The sequence below is a fragment of the Psammomys obesus genome, unplaced genomic scaffold (genome assembly GCF_907164565.1).
Source record: "Psammomys obesus unplaced genomic scaffold, mPsaObe1.curated_primary_1811, whole genome shotgun sequence".
NCBI classification, from domain to species: domain Eukaryota; kingdom Metazoa; phylum Chordata; class Mammalia; order Rodentia; family Muridae; genus Psammomys; species Psammomys obesus.
The window spans coordinates 511874-527779 of NW_026591816.1; the positions used below are offsets into that span (position 1 = coordinate 511874).

At 49.0% G+C, this 15906-nt stretch overlaps 1 protein-coding gene across 1 annotated transcript; it reads right to left on the reverse strand.

Moving 5' to 3' along the window:
* Pglyrp2 (peptidoglycan recognition protein 2) lies at window positions 1-12911 on the reverse strand. Its single transcript, XM_055612109.1, has 7 exons — window positions 12693-12911; window positions 10900-10947; window positions 9183-9290; window positions 5655-6650; window positions 4496-4706; window positions 3533-3830; window positions 1-973 (listed from the first exon to the last, which is right to left on the reverse strand). The coding sequence occupies exons 3-7, from the start codon at window positions 9244-9246 to the stop codon at window positions 962-964; spliced, it is 1581 nt and encodes a 526-aa protein (XP_055468084.1). The 5' UTR covers window positions 9247-9290; window positions 10900-10947; window positions 12693-12911; the 3' UTR covers window positions 1-961.
* Window positions 12912-15906: the final 2995 nt, after the last annotated feature.

Genomic DNA, 15906 nt, shown 5'->3' on the forward strand with positions numbered 1-15906 from the left:
TTTCTTTCTTTCTTTCTTTCTTTCTTTCTTTCTTTCTTTCTTTCTTTCTTTCTTTCGTTTTTTGAGACAGGGTTTCTCTGTGTAGCCTTGGCTGTCCTGGACATGCTTTGTAGACCAGGCTGGCCTCAAACTCACAGTGATCTGTCTGTCTCTGCCTCCTGGGTGCTGGAATTACAGGCATGTGGCACCCATGCCTGGTTCAGTTTGTTATCTGTCTCAAGATGGGAGGGTACGGGCAGTTTGCTACATCATGACTAAGAGAATACATTGAAAAAAGGGGGAAAGATATGGATAATGAAATTTAGGCAACAGGCAGCAAAGGACTTTTGATTAGGGCCATTAAAAAATAATCATTTTTCTCCTAATGGGGCACATTTGCCATTTTTGTTGGCATTTGAACTTGTAAGGTCATAAAACCGCTTTTGTCTTTCTGACTCCAGCACTCATTATCATGCAGTGGCAGTCCTAATACCCTCAACTTCAAAGAAATCCTCCTTCCTCTATCTCCCAAATGCTATAAGTCTGAGCCCCCATACCTAGCTTTATTTATTTTGTAGTGCTAGAGTAGGGATCAAGAGCCTTGGCTGGCCAGTGGTGGCATCTGCTTGTAATCCCAGCACTCAGAAGACAGAAGCAGGTGGATTCTGTGCATTCTAGGCCCATCTGGTCTCCAGATCAGAGTTCCAGGACAGACAAGGCTACACAGAGAGACCCTTTGTCTCAAAAGTCAGAGACAAACAAAATAAAACAAAAAGCTTTTTGCTTGTTAACTAGGCGCTCTACCACTGAGCCACACCCACTTTGCTTGCTTTTTGGTCTCTGAGCTGGCTTTTGAGCAAAGCCAAAGACGATGTTCATAGAGATTTCCTTTCCAAGGTTTCTTCATTGGAGGTCTGCGGCTGCTCAAAGGATTATCAGGGATTGTGCCTCCTGGATCTCCAAGGGTCCCTCAAAGCAGTTCTTAGTTTTTATCCTAGGAGAAATAAGAGAATATGAGATTTAGGGTATGTTTCTGATTGGGTCTTCCCTCCTTGCTATGGAAACTTGGAATAGGACAGGGGTCTAACGTGAAGGAGTGGGGACAGGGCTGACTGGAGCTGGCTGTGGAGGGGAAACACCTACAATCCCAGCACTGGGGAACCTGAGGCCAAATGATCTAGGGAGTTGAAGACTAACCTTGGGCTGGCTGTGGCAGACCTCTAGCCTTTAAGCCCAGCATTTATGAGGCAGAGGAAGGTAGATCTCTGTGAGGTTGAGGCTACAGAGTGGAAACCCTGTGTTTGTTCTTGTTTTCCTTTTTCTTTCTTCTTTCTTTCTTTCTTTCTTTCTTTCTTTCTTTCTTTCTTTCTTTCTTTCTTAAAGCTAATCCAGGTTACACAACAAGTTCCTATTTTTTTTTTTTTCAGACAGGGTTTTTCTGTGTAGCCTTGGCTGTCCTGGACTTGCTTTGTAGACAAGGCTGCCCTTGAGCTCACAGAGATCTGCCTGCCTCTGCTGGCATTATAGGCGTGTGCCATCGCACCCAGCACAAGTCCCTATTAAAACAAAACAAACCAAATCAAACTCAAACCTGTCTGCAGGCAAGAGCAGATAGAAAATAGCTTAATGAAAAAGAGTGGCAAGATATAGGTAAGCAAAAGCTGGAGGGTCAGAAGGACCGGGAGCTCAAGATCATCCCTCCTGGGGGATGGAAATCCTTGTCTCAAAATCAAAACAATGGCTGGGGAATGGTTCTGTCAGCCAAGTGCTTGCCTTACAAATGTGAGGACCTGGGTTTGAGCCCCAGAACCCACATGAAGATGCTAGGCAAAGTGGTAACTTTTAGTCCCACTTTTAGTCCCACTGGGGATCCGGAGGCAGGAAGACCCCTAGGGCTAATGAGTCTGTTTGATGAGCTTCAGGCCAATGAGAAAGCCTGTCTCAAAGGTGGCAGACAGCTTTCCTGAGGATAACACCAGAAGTTGTCTTTAACACCACAGGTATAAGAACAAACACACACATACACACATTAAAAAGAAGAAAAAAAAAGTAGCAGTTGTGGATGTGATACACTTGGAAAGCTTGCAGTCTCGGCACTTGAGGCAGAGATAGGAGGATGGTGAGGTGGAGGCCAGCAAGTTCAAGGCTAGCCTGGGCTAGACCTCAAGACTTTGCTTCATAAATAGAACAGATGCGAGTAATGTGACTGTCGTGGCGTGGTTAGGAAGTGCCGGAAGTCAGGCCGAGTGAGGCTTTTAGGCTGGCTGTGCTGGCCAGGTCTAGACTGTGCTAATGTAAGAGTCTGCAGGATCAGGGAGTCAAAGGCTATCGAGAGCCCTCAGGGTTGAGATGAGCAGAGGAGAGCAACACAGGGCTAGGGTCTGGACTGAATGCAGACAGACTCATTTAGGTGAAGAGTCACAGGTTAGGTTAGTGTATGAGCAGAAGGCTTCAGGCTTCAGGCTGGAAAGAGTTCTAGGTTAGGTGGCCTGGGGTAAGGCAGGGCAGGCAGGAGGGTTTTGCCTTGGGTATTGTCATAAATTAATAAAAGATGTTATAAGTTTGCCAGTAAGGACCTAAGACAAATTGATCTTCAGCTGAGAGAGATGAGAGGTTTGAGTAGCATCAGGCCACAATCGTGATGGGGCCTCGAAGAGAGGAGATAGAAACTTCAGTTCCAAAACATCTCAGGAGTTCCTGGCTCTTACATATTTCGGGGGCAGGGGCAGGGCTTGAGAGACAGGGGTTGGTGCTAGGGGGACAGGTGAGGGGCTTGGGAGGCAGGGGTGGGGCTAGGGAGGCAGGCATCTACTACTGAGAGTCAGGAAAGCAGTCAGACACTAGATAAGAAGGTTTGTTTTTCTGAGACAGGGTTTCTCAGTGTAGCCCTGGCTGTCCTGGAACTTGTTCTGTAGATCAGGCTGGCTTCAAACTCAGAGGTCTGGCTGCCTCTGTCTCTCAAGTGCTGGGATTAAAGCGGTTCACCACCATGCCTGCCTTACAAAAGAAGGTGAAGCTGGGGGGTGGGGAGATGGTTATCAGTTAAGAGCATGCGCTGCCTTTGCAGATGACCCAGGTTCTGTTCCCAGAACCCATGTCAGATGGTCCACAAGGGCCTATAAACTCCAGGGGATCTGATTTCCACTTCTAATCTCCTTGGGAGCTGACACACATGAAATGCACATACATGCATGCAGGCACATACACATACAAATAAAAAAAAATCAAATAAATCTTTTAAAAAAGGGTAAACTTACAATTCACGATTACTTTAGTGTTGTATAGAAATTTCCTATGAATTGAAACATCCCTCCAAAAAAAGTTAGGGTCACTCCATCAAGGCTGGTTAGAGAAGCTTAAACAGCTGCTGGGAGGCAAGATGGGGGACCAGGCTGACCAACACAGCTGCCAATGATTGCCCAGAAGGGATCCACCACCAGTGAGGTGCCTGCAAGTCATGAAGTGAGCTCCAAGGTTGCAGCTGAAGGCTGGACCTGATTCAAGCCTGGAGGGGTGGCGGGCTAAGCTCAGGCACACGGACAGGCAGACCCACCGCTGAGAAATGAGGCCAAGTGCGCAGCAGGTCGAAGAGCGCGTTCCCGGGACAGTCGGTGGCCACTAGTTGGCGGTGGCCGAGCAGCTGGTAGTCCGGCCTCAAGAGGCCCGCGCGCGTCGCGCAGCTCGGGAGCGCCTCTCGCACCGTGTTCAGCGCCGCTTCGCTGGGCAGCGACTCCGTGTAGTTCCCCACGAAGGCCACGCCGAAGCCGCGGGAGTTGTGGCCGCGCGTGTGCGCGCCCACCCAGTGCCAGCCGCGACCCTCATACACGTAGCCGTCGGAACCTACCACGAAACTGCGGAGTGGATGGGACGGTAGGTTCAGCCGGGCGGTTCGGCCCCTGTACCTGGACACGCCCCCCGGCTCTGTTCCTGTGCCACAGGACACCGCGTGAGGCACACTGCCTCTGTTTTATTCAATTCGGTGTCGTTTGAGCACCAAGTGCAACCCAGAAAGCGCTTTCTCTTGCAGAACGGTGCAGAATGCCTTAACCATAGCTTTCAGAAGAAAGAATCAGGCAGAACTCAACGAATTCAAGACCAGCTTTTTCCGCATAGCGAGCTACAGGCTGGCTGAGACCCTGACTCTTAAAAAAAAAAAAAAAAGCTTCCGGGCGGTGGTGGCACAGTCAGCACTCAGGAGTTTGAGGCCAGGCTGGTTTACAGAGCTCCAGGACAGCCAGGGCTACACAGAGAAACTCTGTCTCGAACAAAACAAACAAAGAGGAACAAAACAAAACAAACTTTTCCTTTTCTGAAGCTACTCCTAAGAACTCAGCCCCACCCCAATCTTGGACCCCTCCCTTCATCTCCACTATGTCCTGGTTCATAACTACATCCACGATAAGCTCCTACCCTCTCGTTCTACTCCCCGCCTTCCAGCCCCCCCTCCCCCGCAGTGGGCAAGGCTGGTCCTCCCCCCCCCCCCCCCAGTGGGCAAGGCTGGGTCCCCCAAGTCCACCTGTAGCCGATGTCATCCCAGTAGCGCACATCCTGGTGGAAACGCTGCATGGAGCGCATGTTGGCGGCGCAGCGAGCAAACGTGCTGCAGGGCGGCGCTGGCACGTAGGTGTGATGTACGAACAAGAATCCGAGGGGCAGCTGGAGAGGCCTTGGCCTGCCTCGGTAGGGTGCCGCTCCCCAGCGGCAGCGGGGGTGAATGGCTGGGCAGCCTTTGGGAGCAAGGGAACATCACACTCTGATCACCAAGCATTTCTTTCTGCAAGACGGAGTCTCTGCTAAAATGAACCTGTGGGCATCCCTCTGGCCTTTAGGATTTGGCAAGAGTCTAGCGTTAGGCCAGGGAGATGGCTCAGAGGGCATACATGGGGTAGATAGACAGACAGACAAGATAGATGGTGGAAAGATGATAGAAAGATAACAGATGATAGAAATATAGATAACAGATAATAGACAGGTAGATTAGATAGATAGATAGATAGATAGATAGATAGATAGATAGATAGATAGACAGACTCCACGATGTGTCCTGCTACTTCCAGAGGAAAACCTAAAAGTGTGAGTTTGGTGGTGCACCCCTATTAATCCCAGAATTTGAGAGATTAAGGAAGCGGGCTTTCAAGTTCAAGGCCAGCTGGCGCTATGTAGTCATAGCCCATGTATGTTTATTGTCTCAATAAACAGGTACCAAAAAAAATCAGCCCTCACGTGTTGACTTCCAATTGTGTGCCACCTCTTGTATGGGTGGGTGAGGGGGTGGAGGTCAGGGTCTGTCTGTGTGTGTGTGTGTGTGTGTGTGTGTGTGTGTGTGTTTGTAGTTCAGGGTCTCATGAAGCCCAGGCTACCCTCGACATATATTTAAGGATGAGCCTGAGTTTCTGATTCTCTGCCCTCTGCCCTCAAGGTCGGGGATTACCGGCATGCACCACTCTGCATGGTTTACTATGCAGGTAGGAACTGAGTGCAGGGTCTTAGGCTCCCACGCTACCAACTGAACTCCGCCTTCAGTCCCCCTTTATTCTTAAATTTAAATTGGATAAACTCTCATTTACTCTTCAAGGATCAACTCTAGCATTTCTTTGCCCATTTGGCTGTCCCTATCTATAGACCACGCTGTTTCTCCCCCCCCCCCCCCCCCCCGGGCTTCCCTGGGCCCTTACCCAAGAATGCCTCCGTAAACTCCTGGGTCGCGAAGGCGGCTACCCGAGCCAGCTGTTTTTGGCTCATGTTCTGCAATTGCAAATGTCCTGGCTCCAGCTTCCGCAGCAGAACAAGGGCCTCCCATACCCGCTGGGCGAGGGTAGGGGCCGATATCAAAGCAACCCCATTTTGCCTTCGGAAGTTGCTCCGGAACACTGGATCTCCACCCACCCCAGCTCCATAGTACTCTCTCAGCAGGTGGCTGAGGGGTGGCCGGGGCCTAGGAACCCGGTTCAAGTGGTCCCCAAGGAGAACTCCATCCAAGGCACCATTGAGGAAAGCCATGGTGAGCCTGGATGCCTTCGGCTCCAACAGTGTGAAGACCCTAGGGGCAGAAAGCTGATCCCAGCAACCCTCAGTACCCAGGCCGGGAGGACTCCGAGTCTGGGAACTGTGGAGGAAGGTCAGACCCAAGTCTCCAGCCAGAGTGACTGCCAGGAGTCTGGGGACAGTGGTGGGGGTCTTGGCGTTGCCACTTGGTAAAGCAGCTTCAGTATCTGGAGAGGAGGCATTTGTGGAGGCATTCATGAATCCTGGCCAGATGGCCCCAGTGTCTCCCGTCTCACAGGGGATGGACAGGCAAGCTGAAGGCAAGCTGGCAACACCGTACCCTTGCAGGCCAGCCTCGAGCCCAGCCAGTAGAGGCTTCACAGCTACAGTGGAGCCATCAGGTGCCAGCACCACTCCGTATTCCTGCCCATCCTGTACGTCATGTCGGGCCACCTCAGAAAGCAGGGCTTGAAGCTCCGGGCTCAGCGAGTGGAGATCTGGCTCCGTAGTGTTGTGGCTTGGTGCCTTCAGCAGCAAGTGCTGGTGAAGGGAATTGTGGGGGCTGGAGTTCTTGGCTGACAGAATCCATCCGGAGGCTGTGCCTCTGGCCTCGGTCACCAGCACCTTTTGCTCAAGCTCAGTAAGCACCTGGATGACAGAGTCCATGACCAGGGGCAAGGAGGAGGCTGCAGGAGGAGAGAATGAGTCAGCCCAACAACCCAGCTTTGTTTGTTCCTGAACCTCCCGCTGTTCGTGTCACCATCTCCTAATGCTCCCAGGTCTCCATCTGATGCCAAGGGTGACCAGCACTTTCATCTTGTAGAGCAGGAAAATGAGGCAGCCAGACCATTGCCTTTTGGAAAAGGAGGCTGGATTGTCTATGAGCACTGGGGAGCCATGGCCAGATGATGGGCAGGAGAGAAACTGGGCTAGGCGGGTGTTTGTGGGGGTTCAAATAGGAATGTCCTCTATAGGCTCATATATTTGAATACTTGGTCATCGGGGAGAGGGATTAGGAAGTACAGCCTTGTTGGAGCAGTTGTGGCCCTGTTGAAGGAAATGTGTCACTGGGAGTGGGCTGTAGGGTTTCTGAAGCCCAAGCCAGGCCCATTGGTTTTCTCTCTTCTTCCAGCTGCCTGCGGATTAAGATTAGAACTCTCAGCTCCTTCGGCACCATGTCTGCCTGTGTGCCGCCATGCTTCCCGCCATGCTGATAACAGACCAAACCTCTGAACCCGTAAAGCAGCCCCAGTGAAAAGCTTTCCTTGATAAGAGTTGCTCTGGTCATGGTGTCTACTCACAGCAATAGATTAAGACACCATCCTAAGGTTGTTCTTCGGGCTGCTTTATGGAAATGGATTTTCAAGGTGCAAGGATGGAGAGGGGCAGACAACATAGCGGTGAGAGAGGGAGGTAGCTTGTGGTATAGTGGTGGCAAAGAACGAAGAGCAGGGAGAGTGACCACATGTGTAGGGGTAAAGACAGGTAATTAAACAAGTTACGATTGTTTTAGGTTTATTTTTATTGTTTTAAATGATGTGGCTGTGCCAGGTTTGGGGTATGTGCATGTGGAGGTTTTGGACATACTAGAACTGGAGTTACTGGTGGTCGCGGTGACAGTGTAGGAGCTAGGAACAGAGCATGGGTCTTCTGTAAGAGCAACCCACCCTTGTAATCTCTGATAGATTAGTATTGGGTGGTTTTAGAGGGGAAAATATGTTGAAGGATACCCAAGTGTTATGTAGCAATTTCCTCCAACCTGAGGCCTCTTACTAAGACGTAGAAAGTAAACTAATTTAGAAGTCTCAGAAACTCCTAAAACTGCCTAAAATGCAAGAGGCTCCTCTCTGAAGGTTCTATAAGCAGTAGCAACTGTAAGGAAGAAGAGACCCTCGATCCAGCCAAGCTGCCTGCAAGTTCAGCAGGGAGCTCCAGACACACAGCTTGTGTGAGTCATTCATGCTAAGGATGGGCTTTTTTGGGGATGTAGCTGCATTTGATTCACCCACATTGTTATAAGTGACCCCAGTAAACTCACTGGTTTACTGAGCTAGATTTTAATGGGATAGTTTCTTTGGTCCATTATTACTGCCCTATTTGGTGCATGAGAAATAGTCACACAACAATAAGGCAGCTGAGCACAATGGCTCATGCCAGTATTCAAAAATGTTGAGGCAGGAGGATCACCACAAGTTCAAGACCAGCCTGAACTACACAGGTCCAGGCCATTCTGGCTACAAAGTGAGATATTGTCACAAACAGACAGACAGACAGACACATAGACACACAGGCACACAGAGAGATGGACAGACAAACAAATAGCTAAAGGAGAATGAGTTTTTCCCTTTTCAGTAAAGGGAATCTTAGACAGGCATAGTGGCCCACACTATTAATCCTAGAATACTGGAGGCAGAGGCAGGTGGATCTCTGAGTCCAGCCTGGTCTTCAGAGTGAATTCCAGGACAGCCAGAGCTATAGTAAGACCCTGTCTCAGCCAGACAAACAAGTAGACTCTAGAGACACTAGGTTACCAGGTTCACAGCATAGTTAGTTGTTGTTGAAATATTGCCAATGTTTATTTTAACTACGTCCCAGACATCATTCTTAGTGACACATTTGACTTACTTAATCCTCACAAAAACATTGTAAGGTGTGTCTCATTAGCTTTCTGTTACAGATGTCATGTTAGCTGTTTCAAGTTACACAGCTAGGAAGTGGAGGCGCTAAGATTTGAATCTAGGAAGGTAGGTTGTTTGGTTTGTTGCAGGGATTTGCTATTTATTGGAGGATGGCCTCTAACACATTATATAGCTCAGGCAGACTTCAAACTCATGATCCTTCTGCCTCAGCTCCCCATGTTCTGGAAATACAGACAAGTGTTCCCATACCCAGAGCCTCATTGTCATTTTAATTTTATTGCCTGGAATTGGTGCTCTTCCTCCGGCAATTAATTCTGTAACTTTGTTCTTTTCTGTTTCTCAACAAAACCCAGGCCTCCCTCCTCTCATCTTCATTCTGTGTGTTCCTTCTCCAGGAAGCTGCCCTTAAGTTTTGTTTTCGGGTCCCCAGGTCTCCTCCCTGGCTTCCTTTCCTTGACCCTACCGGGTTTGGGACAGGTGAGGTGCCAGAAGAGCATTTTGCTGGGAGCTGGAGCCTTGCCCCACTAGGGCTGATTAACGCAAGCACTCCTCCCCCCAGGCCTCTGCCCACGGACTCACCTGTCCCTGGCTTTGGCCACTGCAGCAATCCAAGTAGGATCCAGAGGACACCCTGGGCCTTCATTATGGGGCTCCTGTTTCAGGGTGCAGCAGAGAACTTCCGAGGTGCTAGGAGGAGAGGGACATGAAAATTCACATGCCCTACCAAAGCGCAGCCAGACAGTGCAGAGGAGGAGCACAGTGCCGGGGTCAAGGTTATCTGGGTATCAAAGTCTCCACCATCCTATCCTGTCCCCACCCAGAGTGACATGATAGGTCAGTAAGACAGGTCCATGCCAAAAGAAGCCTGTAGACTGTGAAGTTCAAACTCCAAAAAAGTTAAAAATATAATAATAATAATAAAACCTAGAATGTTACATATTCTAGGCAAGCACTGTACCTTTGAGCTATATTCCCAGCCTCCTCTTTTTACATTTTATCTTATTTTATTTGTTCTAAAATATGCTTTAAAAAACTTTATTGAGTTCCAGGCCAGCCTGATCTTCAGAGTGAGTACAGGGCAGCCAAAGCTATGTAGAGAGACCCTTTCTCAAAACAAAACAATAACAACAAAAAACAAAGACCAAAGACCAAAACCCAAAACAACAATGACAACCACCAAACAAACAAACAAACAAACAAACAAACCAAAACCCACCCCTATGTTTAAGGCAGGCAGTGGTAGCTCACAGCTTTAATCCCAACACTCGGAGGCAGAGATGGTGGATCTTTGAGTTCCAGGCCAGCCTGGTCTATAGAGTGAGTTCCAGGAGAGCCAGAGCCACACAGAGAAACCCTGTCTCGAAAAAAAAAAAAAGTAAATTTGAATGTATTATTATTGTGTGTGTGTGTACGCGTGTGTAGTGTGTGTCTATGACATGAGTGTGGATTTGTGTATGTGCCATGACATGCACATTTGCACAAAAAAATGTCCTTACCCACCAAAACATTTCTCCAGCCTTTTTAATTGTGTACATATGTTTATATGTCTGTGGGTTTCTGCACAAGGGCAACACCTGTAAAAGACAAAAGAGGGCATCGGATCCCCTGGAACTGAAGTGTCAAGCTGCTGTGAGCCATCTGATGTGGGTGCTGGGATCTGGATTCAGGGCCACTGCAAACAAGTAAGTGCTTTTGACCTCTGAGCCAATGCTCCTGCACCTGTCCATCTGTCTGTCTATCCACCCGTCTATCTGTTGAGACAGAGTCTCACGTAGCCTGGCTTGGTTAAGCTCCTGATCCTCCCACCTTCCCACGGTGCTGAGACTATAGGTGTGTGCCACACCTTGCTACTTTTTAAATCTAATTTTGAGGCAGGATGTTGCTTCTGTAGCCTAGGCTTGCCTCAAACTCAGGGTCCTCCGACCTTAGACTCCTATCCTAAGTGATAGGATTTTAGGTGGGTTCTACTACACCCAGTTTAAGGTCTGCCCATTCTTGGGAGTTGTGCTTTGAAGTCAGTCCAGTAAACTCCACCCCGTCTCAAAAGTGGCAGCTCTGTGGCTGCTGCCTACCTGTAGAAGAACTTCTCAACTGCTTGGCAAGCTGGAGGCTTGTTTGAGACAGGCTCTCACCATGTAGCTGCAGCTATCCTGAAGCTTGCTATGTAGCCCTGGCTGCCTTCAAACACAAAGATCTGCTCGTCTCTGCCTCCTGAGTGCCAGGATTAAAGGCACGTGCCATCACACCCAGAGACATAGTCAATTTTTAAGGAAAAAAAAGATATCTTTTGGCTTACAGTTTCGACAGTTGTAATCCTTGGTTGGTCGGTCTGACTGCTCTGGGCCTGTGAGGAGAGAGGGACTTAGGATGGAGAAAGCTGCTTACCTCACATAAGCTGAGATGCAAGAACACAGAAATGAAGGGTCAGGGTCCTTTTGAGTGACTTCCTCCCACTAGCACACATGTCTTAAAGCTTCCATCCCTCTGGCACCACACGCTAGGCACCCCGCCTTTAACATGTGGGCCTTCCAGGGACCTTTCACATGTACATTCCAGCAAGCAGAGAGAGGAAGCCCGTGGTTAGCGCCACTCTCGCCTCCTGTGTTGTACCCCACCCCCAAATGCTGGAGAGGTGGGGGCCTTCCTCTTCCGCCTCTGCTTTTATTAGCTCTCCCTCCCTCTCTCTGTATGCACCAAGTACCATGATGCACACGTGGTAGAAGACTGTGAAAGTCAGTCTTCTCCTTCTGCCATGTGGGGCCAGTGATCAATTTCAGGTCATCAGGCTTGGGGGCAGGTGCCGGTACCCACTGAGCCATCTCATTGGCCCTGACCTTTAAACATCTGAGAGTGTACGTGTCTGTGTGTGTGCGCACATGAGTGCACACCTCCTCCTATGCCCATTCAGAGGCGAGAGGAGACTAGCAGTATTTTCCTTTATCCTTGTCTACCTTATTGCCTGGAGACAGGGTCCCTTTCTGAACCAGGAGGTCACTGTTTGGGTTAGGCTGCCTGCAATAGGATCTGCTGTCTATCTCTGCTTCCAAACGCTGGGTTTACTGCATTTGGGAGGGAATTCTAACTCAGGCTCTCATGCTTACACAGCAAACTCTCTGACCCCCGGAGCCATCTTCCCAGTCTTTGGTGGTTTGTTTCTTGAGAGAAAGGGTCTTAATCTGTAGCCAAGGCTGGCTTTGAACTTAAAGCAACATTCCTGCTTTGATGCGCTAAGTGCTAGACTTACAGATGTGAGCCGTCATGCCTGGCTCTTGAAGGCTGCCTCCCAGCCTAGTTCCAGCCTCTGGTTAAACAAAGAGCAAGGCTCTGGTTTCATTCTGGGAACCTACCTAGGTTTGCAGTAGGGGATCGGTCTCCTTCTCTGAGTCCTGCAGAATGGTCCTGTCCCTCTTCACTTCCTCCCCTTCCAGGCTGTCCTTGAATCTCTTACATATCCTGGATTGGCCTAGAACCTCCTGCCTCCTCCTCGGTGCTGGGATTCCAGGCTAGATCTAGCTCCCCTTTATTCTGTCATCAGGTGGGGCGGCTCCCCTAGGCTGGGCTGTATGGAAACTTCTTTCCTCTTGGTCTTCCACCTTCAAACCAGCCTTACAGCTTTCTAAGAGGCCCACTGGGCTATGGACTCAGCATGAGGCAAGTCCCAGGCCAGGTTGGGGAAGCCCAGACTGAGCCAGACTTGGAATTCCCCAGGGAGCCACACCAGGGCCTGCTCACCTGCCAGGCATTTTTATTCATGTCCTTCCTGTATTCCACCCCAAACCCTTCTCCTCTTTCTCTTTAGGGTCTCATGTAGCTCAGGCTATGTAACTACCCATGTAGCCAAGGATGACTTTGAACTTACTGTCTTCTGCCTCCATCACCAAATGCTAGGATTATAGGCATGCACCACCCCAGCTGGTTTATGTGGTACTGGGGATCAAATCCAAGTATCCCCTCGTGTAGGCAATCACTCCACCAATGGATGCATCTTCAGCCCCAGTTATTCTCTATGTAGTGACCTTTGAGCACCCAGGACGAAGCCAGGTATACAGAAGCAGCTCAGACAGCAGATCACTGAGGCATGGGACTTACTGGGCTCTGCTTCTTGCGGTATTCTCCTTCAAGCCCAGGTTTCCAAAGATTTAGGAGCGGAAGGCTCTGTCTGCTGAAGCACGAAGGCTGGGGCCGGTGAGAAGGATCAGCAGGTTAAGGCACCTGTTACCACATTGAACCCTGGAACCCACACGGTGGAAGGAGAGAACAGCCTCCCCAAAGTTGTATTCTGACTTCCACCAGAGCATGGACCGCCACAAAGCAAGTGATTAGATACATTAATGTAACTTGAAAACAAAGTGTGTAAGCTGCATGTTCTTTCAGGGCAGGCTTCTGCCTCGGTGATGTTGACAACCCCAGTTACCAAGATAAATTGATTTTAAAAAGAATTTGTTATTTATTTACTAGACAGGTTCTGAGGCATTTCCGGGCTAGTGCTCTGCCCCTGAAGTACGTCACCAGCTCCCCACCAGCTTCTGAAACAGGGCCTCACTATGCAGCCACATTGGCTTGAATTTATAACCCTGCCTCGGGTTCCTGATGGCTGGGATTACAGAATTCTCCACCTACTTTACTTTTTAAAACATCTGATGCAAGATCTCACTGTGTAGCCCGGGCTGGCTCCAAACTAGAGATTTTCCTGCCTTGGTTTCCCCCAAAAGTTTTAGACTCATGGCCAAACTGAGCACAAAGTATAGAAATTCTGTGAGCAACCCCCCATAATTGCCTGCTCCCACACTGCAGATCTTCTGTTGTCAACATCCTATATCGGAGAGACAAGGTAGTGAGAATCAATGGCCCTGTATTTACACATCAGAGTCCACAGTCTGCATTCCGATGTCTCTTGGACTCATATCAAAGCTACTATTTGCTTTCCTGTGGGTGGGACCCAGTGTCTCACAGGTCAGGCAAGTGCTAACCTGTGGGCTAAACCCCAATCCACTTTGTATCAAGACAGAAACAGTATGATTTCTTTAAAAGTTAGTTATTTTTATTTATGTGTGTGTTGTATACACATTGGTATATGCAGTCCATGCACTCTTGTGTGAAGGTCAAAGGTCAACATTTCCTTTCTCCCCTCTCTTCCTTTTTTGTTTTTTTTAAATTTATTTATTTTTTTATTAATTACAGTTTATTCACTTTGCATCCCAGCTGTAGCCCCTTCCCCTGTCCCCTCCCAACTCTGCCCCGCTCCCTCATCTCCTTCCATGCCTCTCCCCAAGTCCACTGATAGGAAAGGTCCTCCTTCCCTTCCTTCTGACCCTAGCCTATCAGGTCTCATCAGGACTGGCTGCATTATCTTCCTCTGGGGCTTGGTAAGGTGATTAGGGGGAGGTGATCAAAGAGCCAGCCACTGAGTTCTTGTTAGAGACAGTCCCTGTTCCCCTTACTAGGGAACACACTTGGGGACTGAACTGCCATGGACTACATCTGTGCAGGGGTTCTAGGTTATCTCCATGCATGGTACTTGGTTGGAGTATGAGTCTCTGGAAAGACCCCTGTGTTCAAATTTTCTGGTTCTGTTGCTCTCCTTGTGGAGCTCCTGTCCTCTCCAGGTCTTTCTATCTCCCCCTTATTTCATAAAATTTCCTGAATCTGCCCAAATTTTGGATATTGCCTGAGACAAGGTCTTACTACATAGCCCTGACTAGAACTTCCATAGCCTGTACTGGAACTTCCCATTAGACTACACTGGCCTCAAACTTATAGAGATCTGCTTGGCTTTGCCCACTAAGTTCTGGAATTAAAGGCATGCACTACTGCCCCTGGCCCTTCTTGGTTTCTTGAGATAGGGTCTTGCTACAGAGCACATAGCCCAAGTTGGTCTCAAACTCATGGCAATCTTCCCGCATAAAACATTTGAGTTCTAGAATTACTGGTATGCACTTAGTTTATCTCTCCCTCTCTTCCTCCCTCGACCCCTCTCTCCTTTTCTCCATCTTTCTCTCTTTCAGTCAGCACCAGGAACTTGGTGCCTTGTATACGCTAAGCCAGTGATCTACCGCTGAGCCACGTTCTCAGGCCTTTTAACGGAAAATGATTTTTAGTTAGGTGTTGGGGCACTGGCACTAACACTGCACTCGGCTCTCCGTGGTGAGTGCCAGGCCAGCCAGGGTTCCATCATGAGAATTCCTCTCAAAAGAAGTGCGTGTGTGTTTCATTCTGTATGTGTGTGCTCCTATGGGTGTGGGCATGTGTGTGCATGTGTGTGCCTATGTGTGCTCCTGCACGTGAGGCCATAGGTTGGCATGGATTAGTCCTCAGTTCCTCTCACATTACTTGTTGAGACAGGATCTCTCAATACACTTAGAACTTGTGCATTCAGTGACATTGGCTGACCAGTGAACGGAGCTCCAGGGATCTGCCTGGGTCTAGTTTTTGAATTATGACATGAGCCATCATATTTGGTTTCTACAGTGGTGCTGAGGGTCTGAACTTAGGTATTTATGATTTTGTGAATTTCACTAACTAAATCATCTCACCAATGTTCTCTCTCTCTCTCATTTTGAGATAGGACTTCACTGAGTTGACCAGGCATCACTTGAACTCATTCTGTAGCCGAGGCAGACCTTGAACTGTCAATTTTCCTGCGTCAGCCTCCTCAGTAGCTAGAATTATTGATGTGCACCATCAGATCTGGCTTCACCTCACATAGCCCAAGCTGCAGGCCTGCCCTCTCTTTTTGTCTTTAACCCTTTTTTTTCTGTATGGTGCTTCTTGTGTGTGTGTGTGTGTGTGTGTGCACCTTGTGGGAGTTCTTTCTGTCCCCTGGGGCTCAAACTCAGGTAGTCAGGCTTGATAGCAAGCCTGACCTTTACCCACTGAGCCATCTTGCTATCTATAGGCTTATACTTCCATATCTTATCTTTGATTGGTTCCGTTGCCCCAAGATAAGGAGAAGCTCAGTTCTGTAGTATCTAGGGACAAATTAGGTGCTATGGATTGTTTGCTTAGTATGTGAAAACCTAAGGAAGAAAGGTTTCAGGGCCATGCTTGGCTGGGCTCTGAAACACACAAATATTCATGCCTACACATCAGATACCCACTCGCCAACGTACCCAGGCTGGGCTGGGCCTGGGTGGCAGCAGGAAATCTGGGGATCCCATGATGAGTCACCCCACTTCGCAGGATGCCCTCTTAGTTCATGATGTCTGCCTATAAGGAGAGGCTAGTATCTCCAGGACGTCTGCCATAAGCCAGGGTCTCAGGAAAACACTGACCAGATCCTGGAGCACTGGCAAGGAGAGACAGA

What these genes read in the sequence shown, in the direction of transcription:
- Pglyrp2 (XM_055612109.1), bottom strand. Translation starts at nt 9,246, where the DNA reads ATGAAGGCCCAGGGTGTCCTCTGGATCCTACTTGGATTGCTGCAGTGG. An exon ending in GTTTACGGAGGCATTCTTGG is followed by an intron (nt 4,707 to 5,654) that starts GTAAGGGCCCAG and finishes TTGCTCCCAAAG; the next exon opens with GCTGCCCAGCCATTCACCCC. An exon ending in TGGGATGACATCGGCTACAG is followed by an intron (nt 3,831 to 4,495) that starts GTGGACTTGGGG and finishes TCCACTCCGCAG; the next exon opens with TTTCGTGGTAGGTTCCGACG.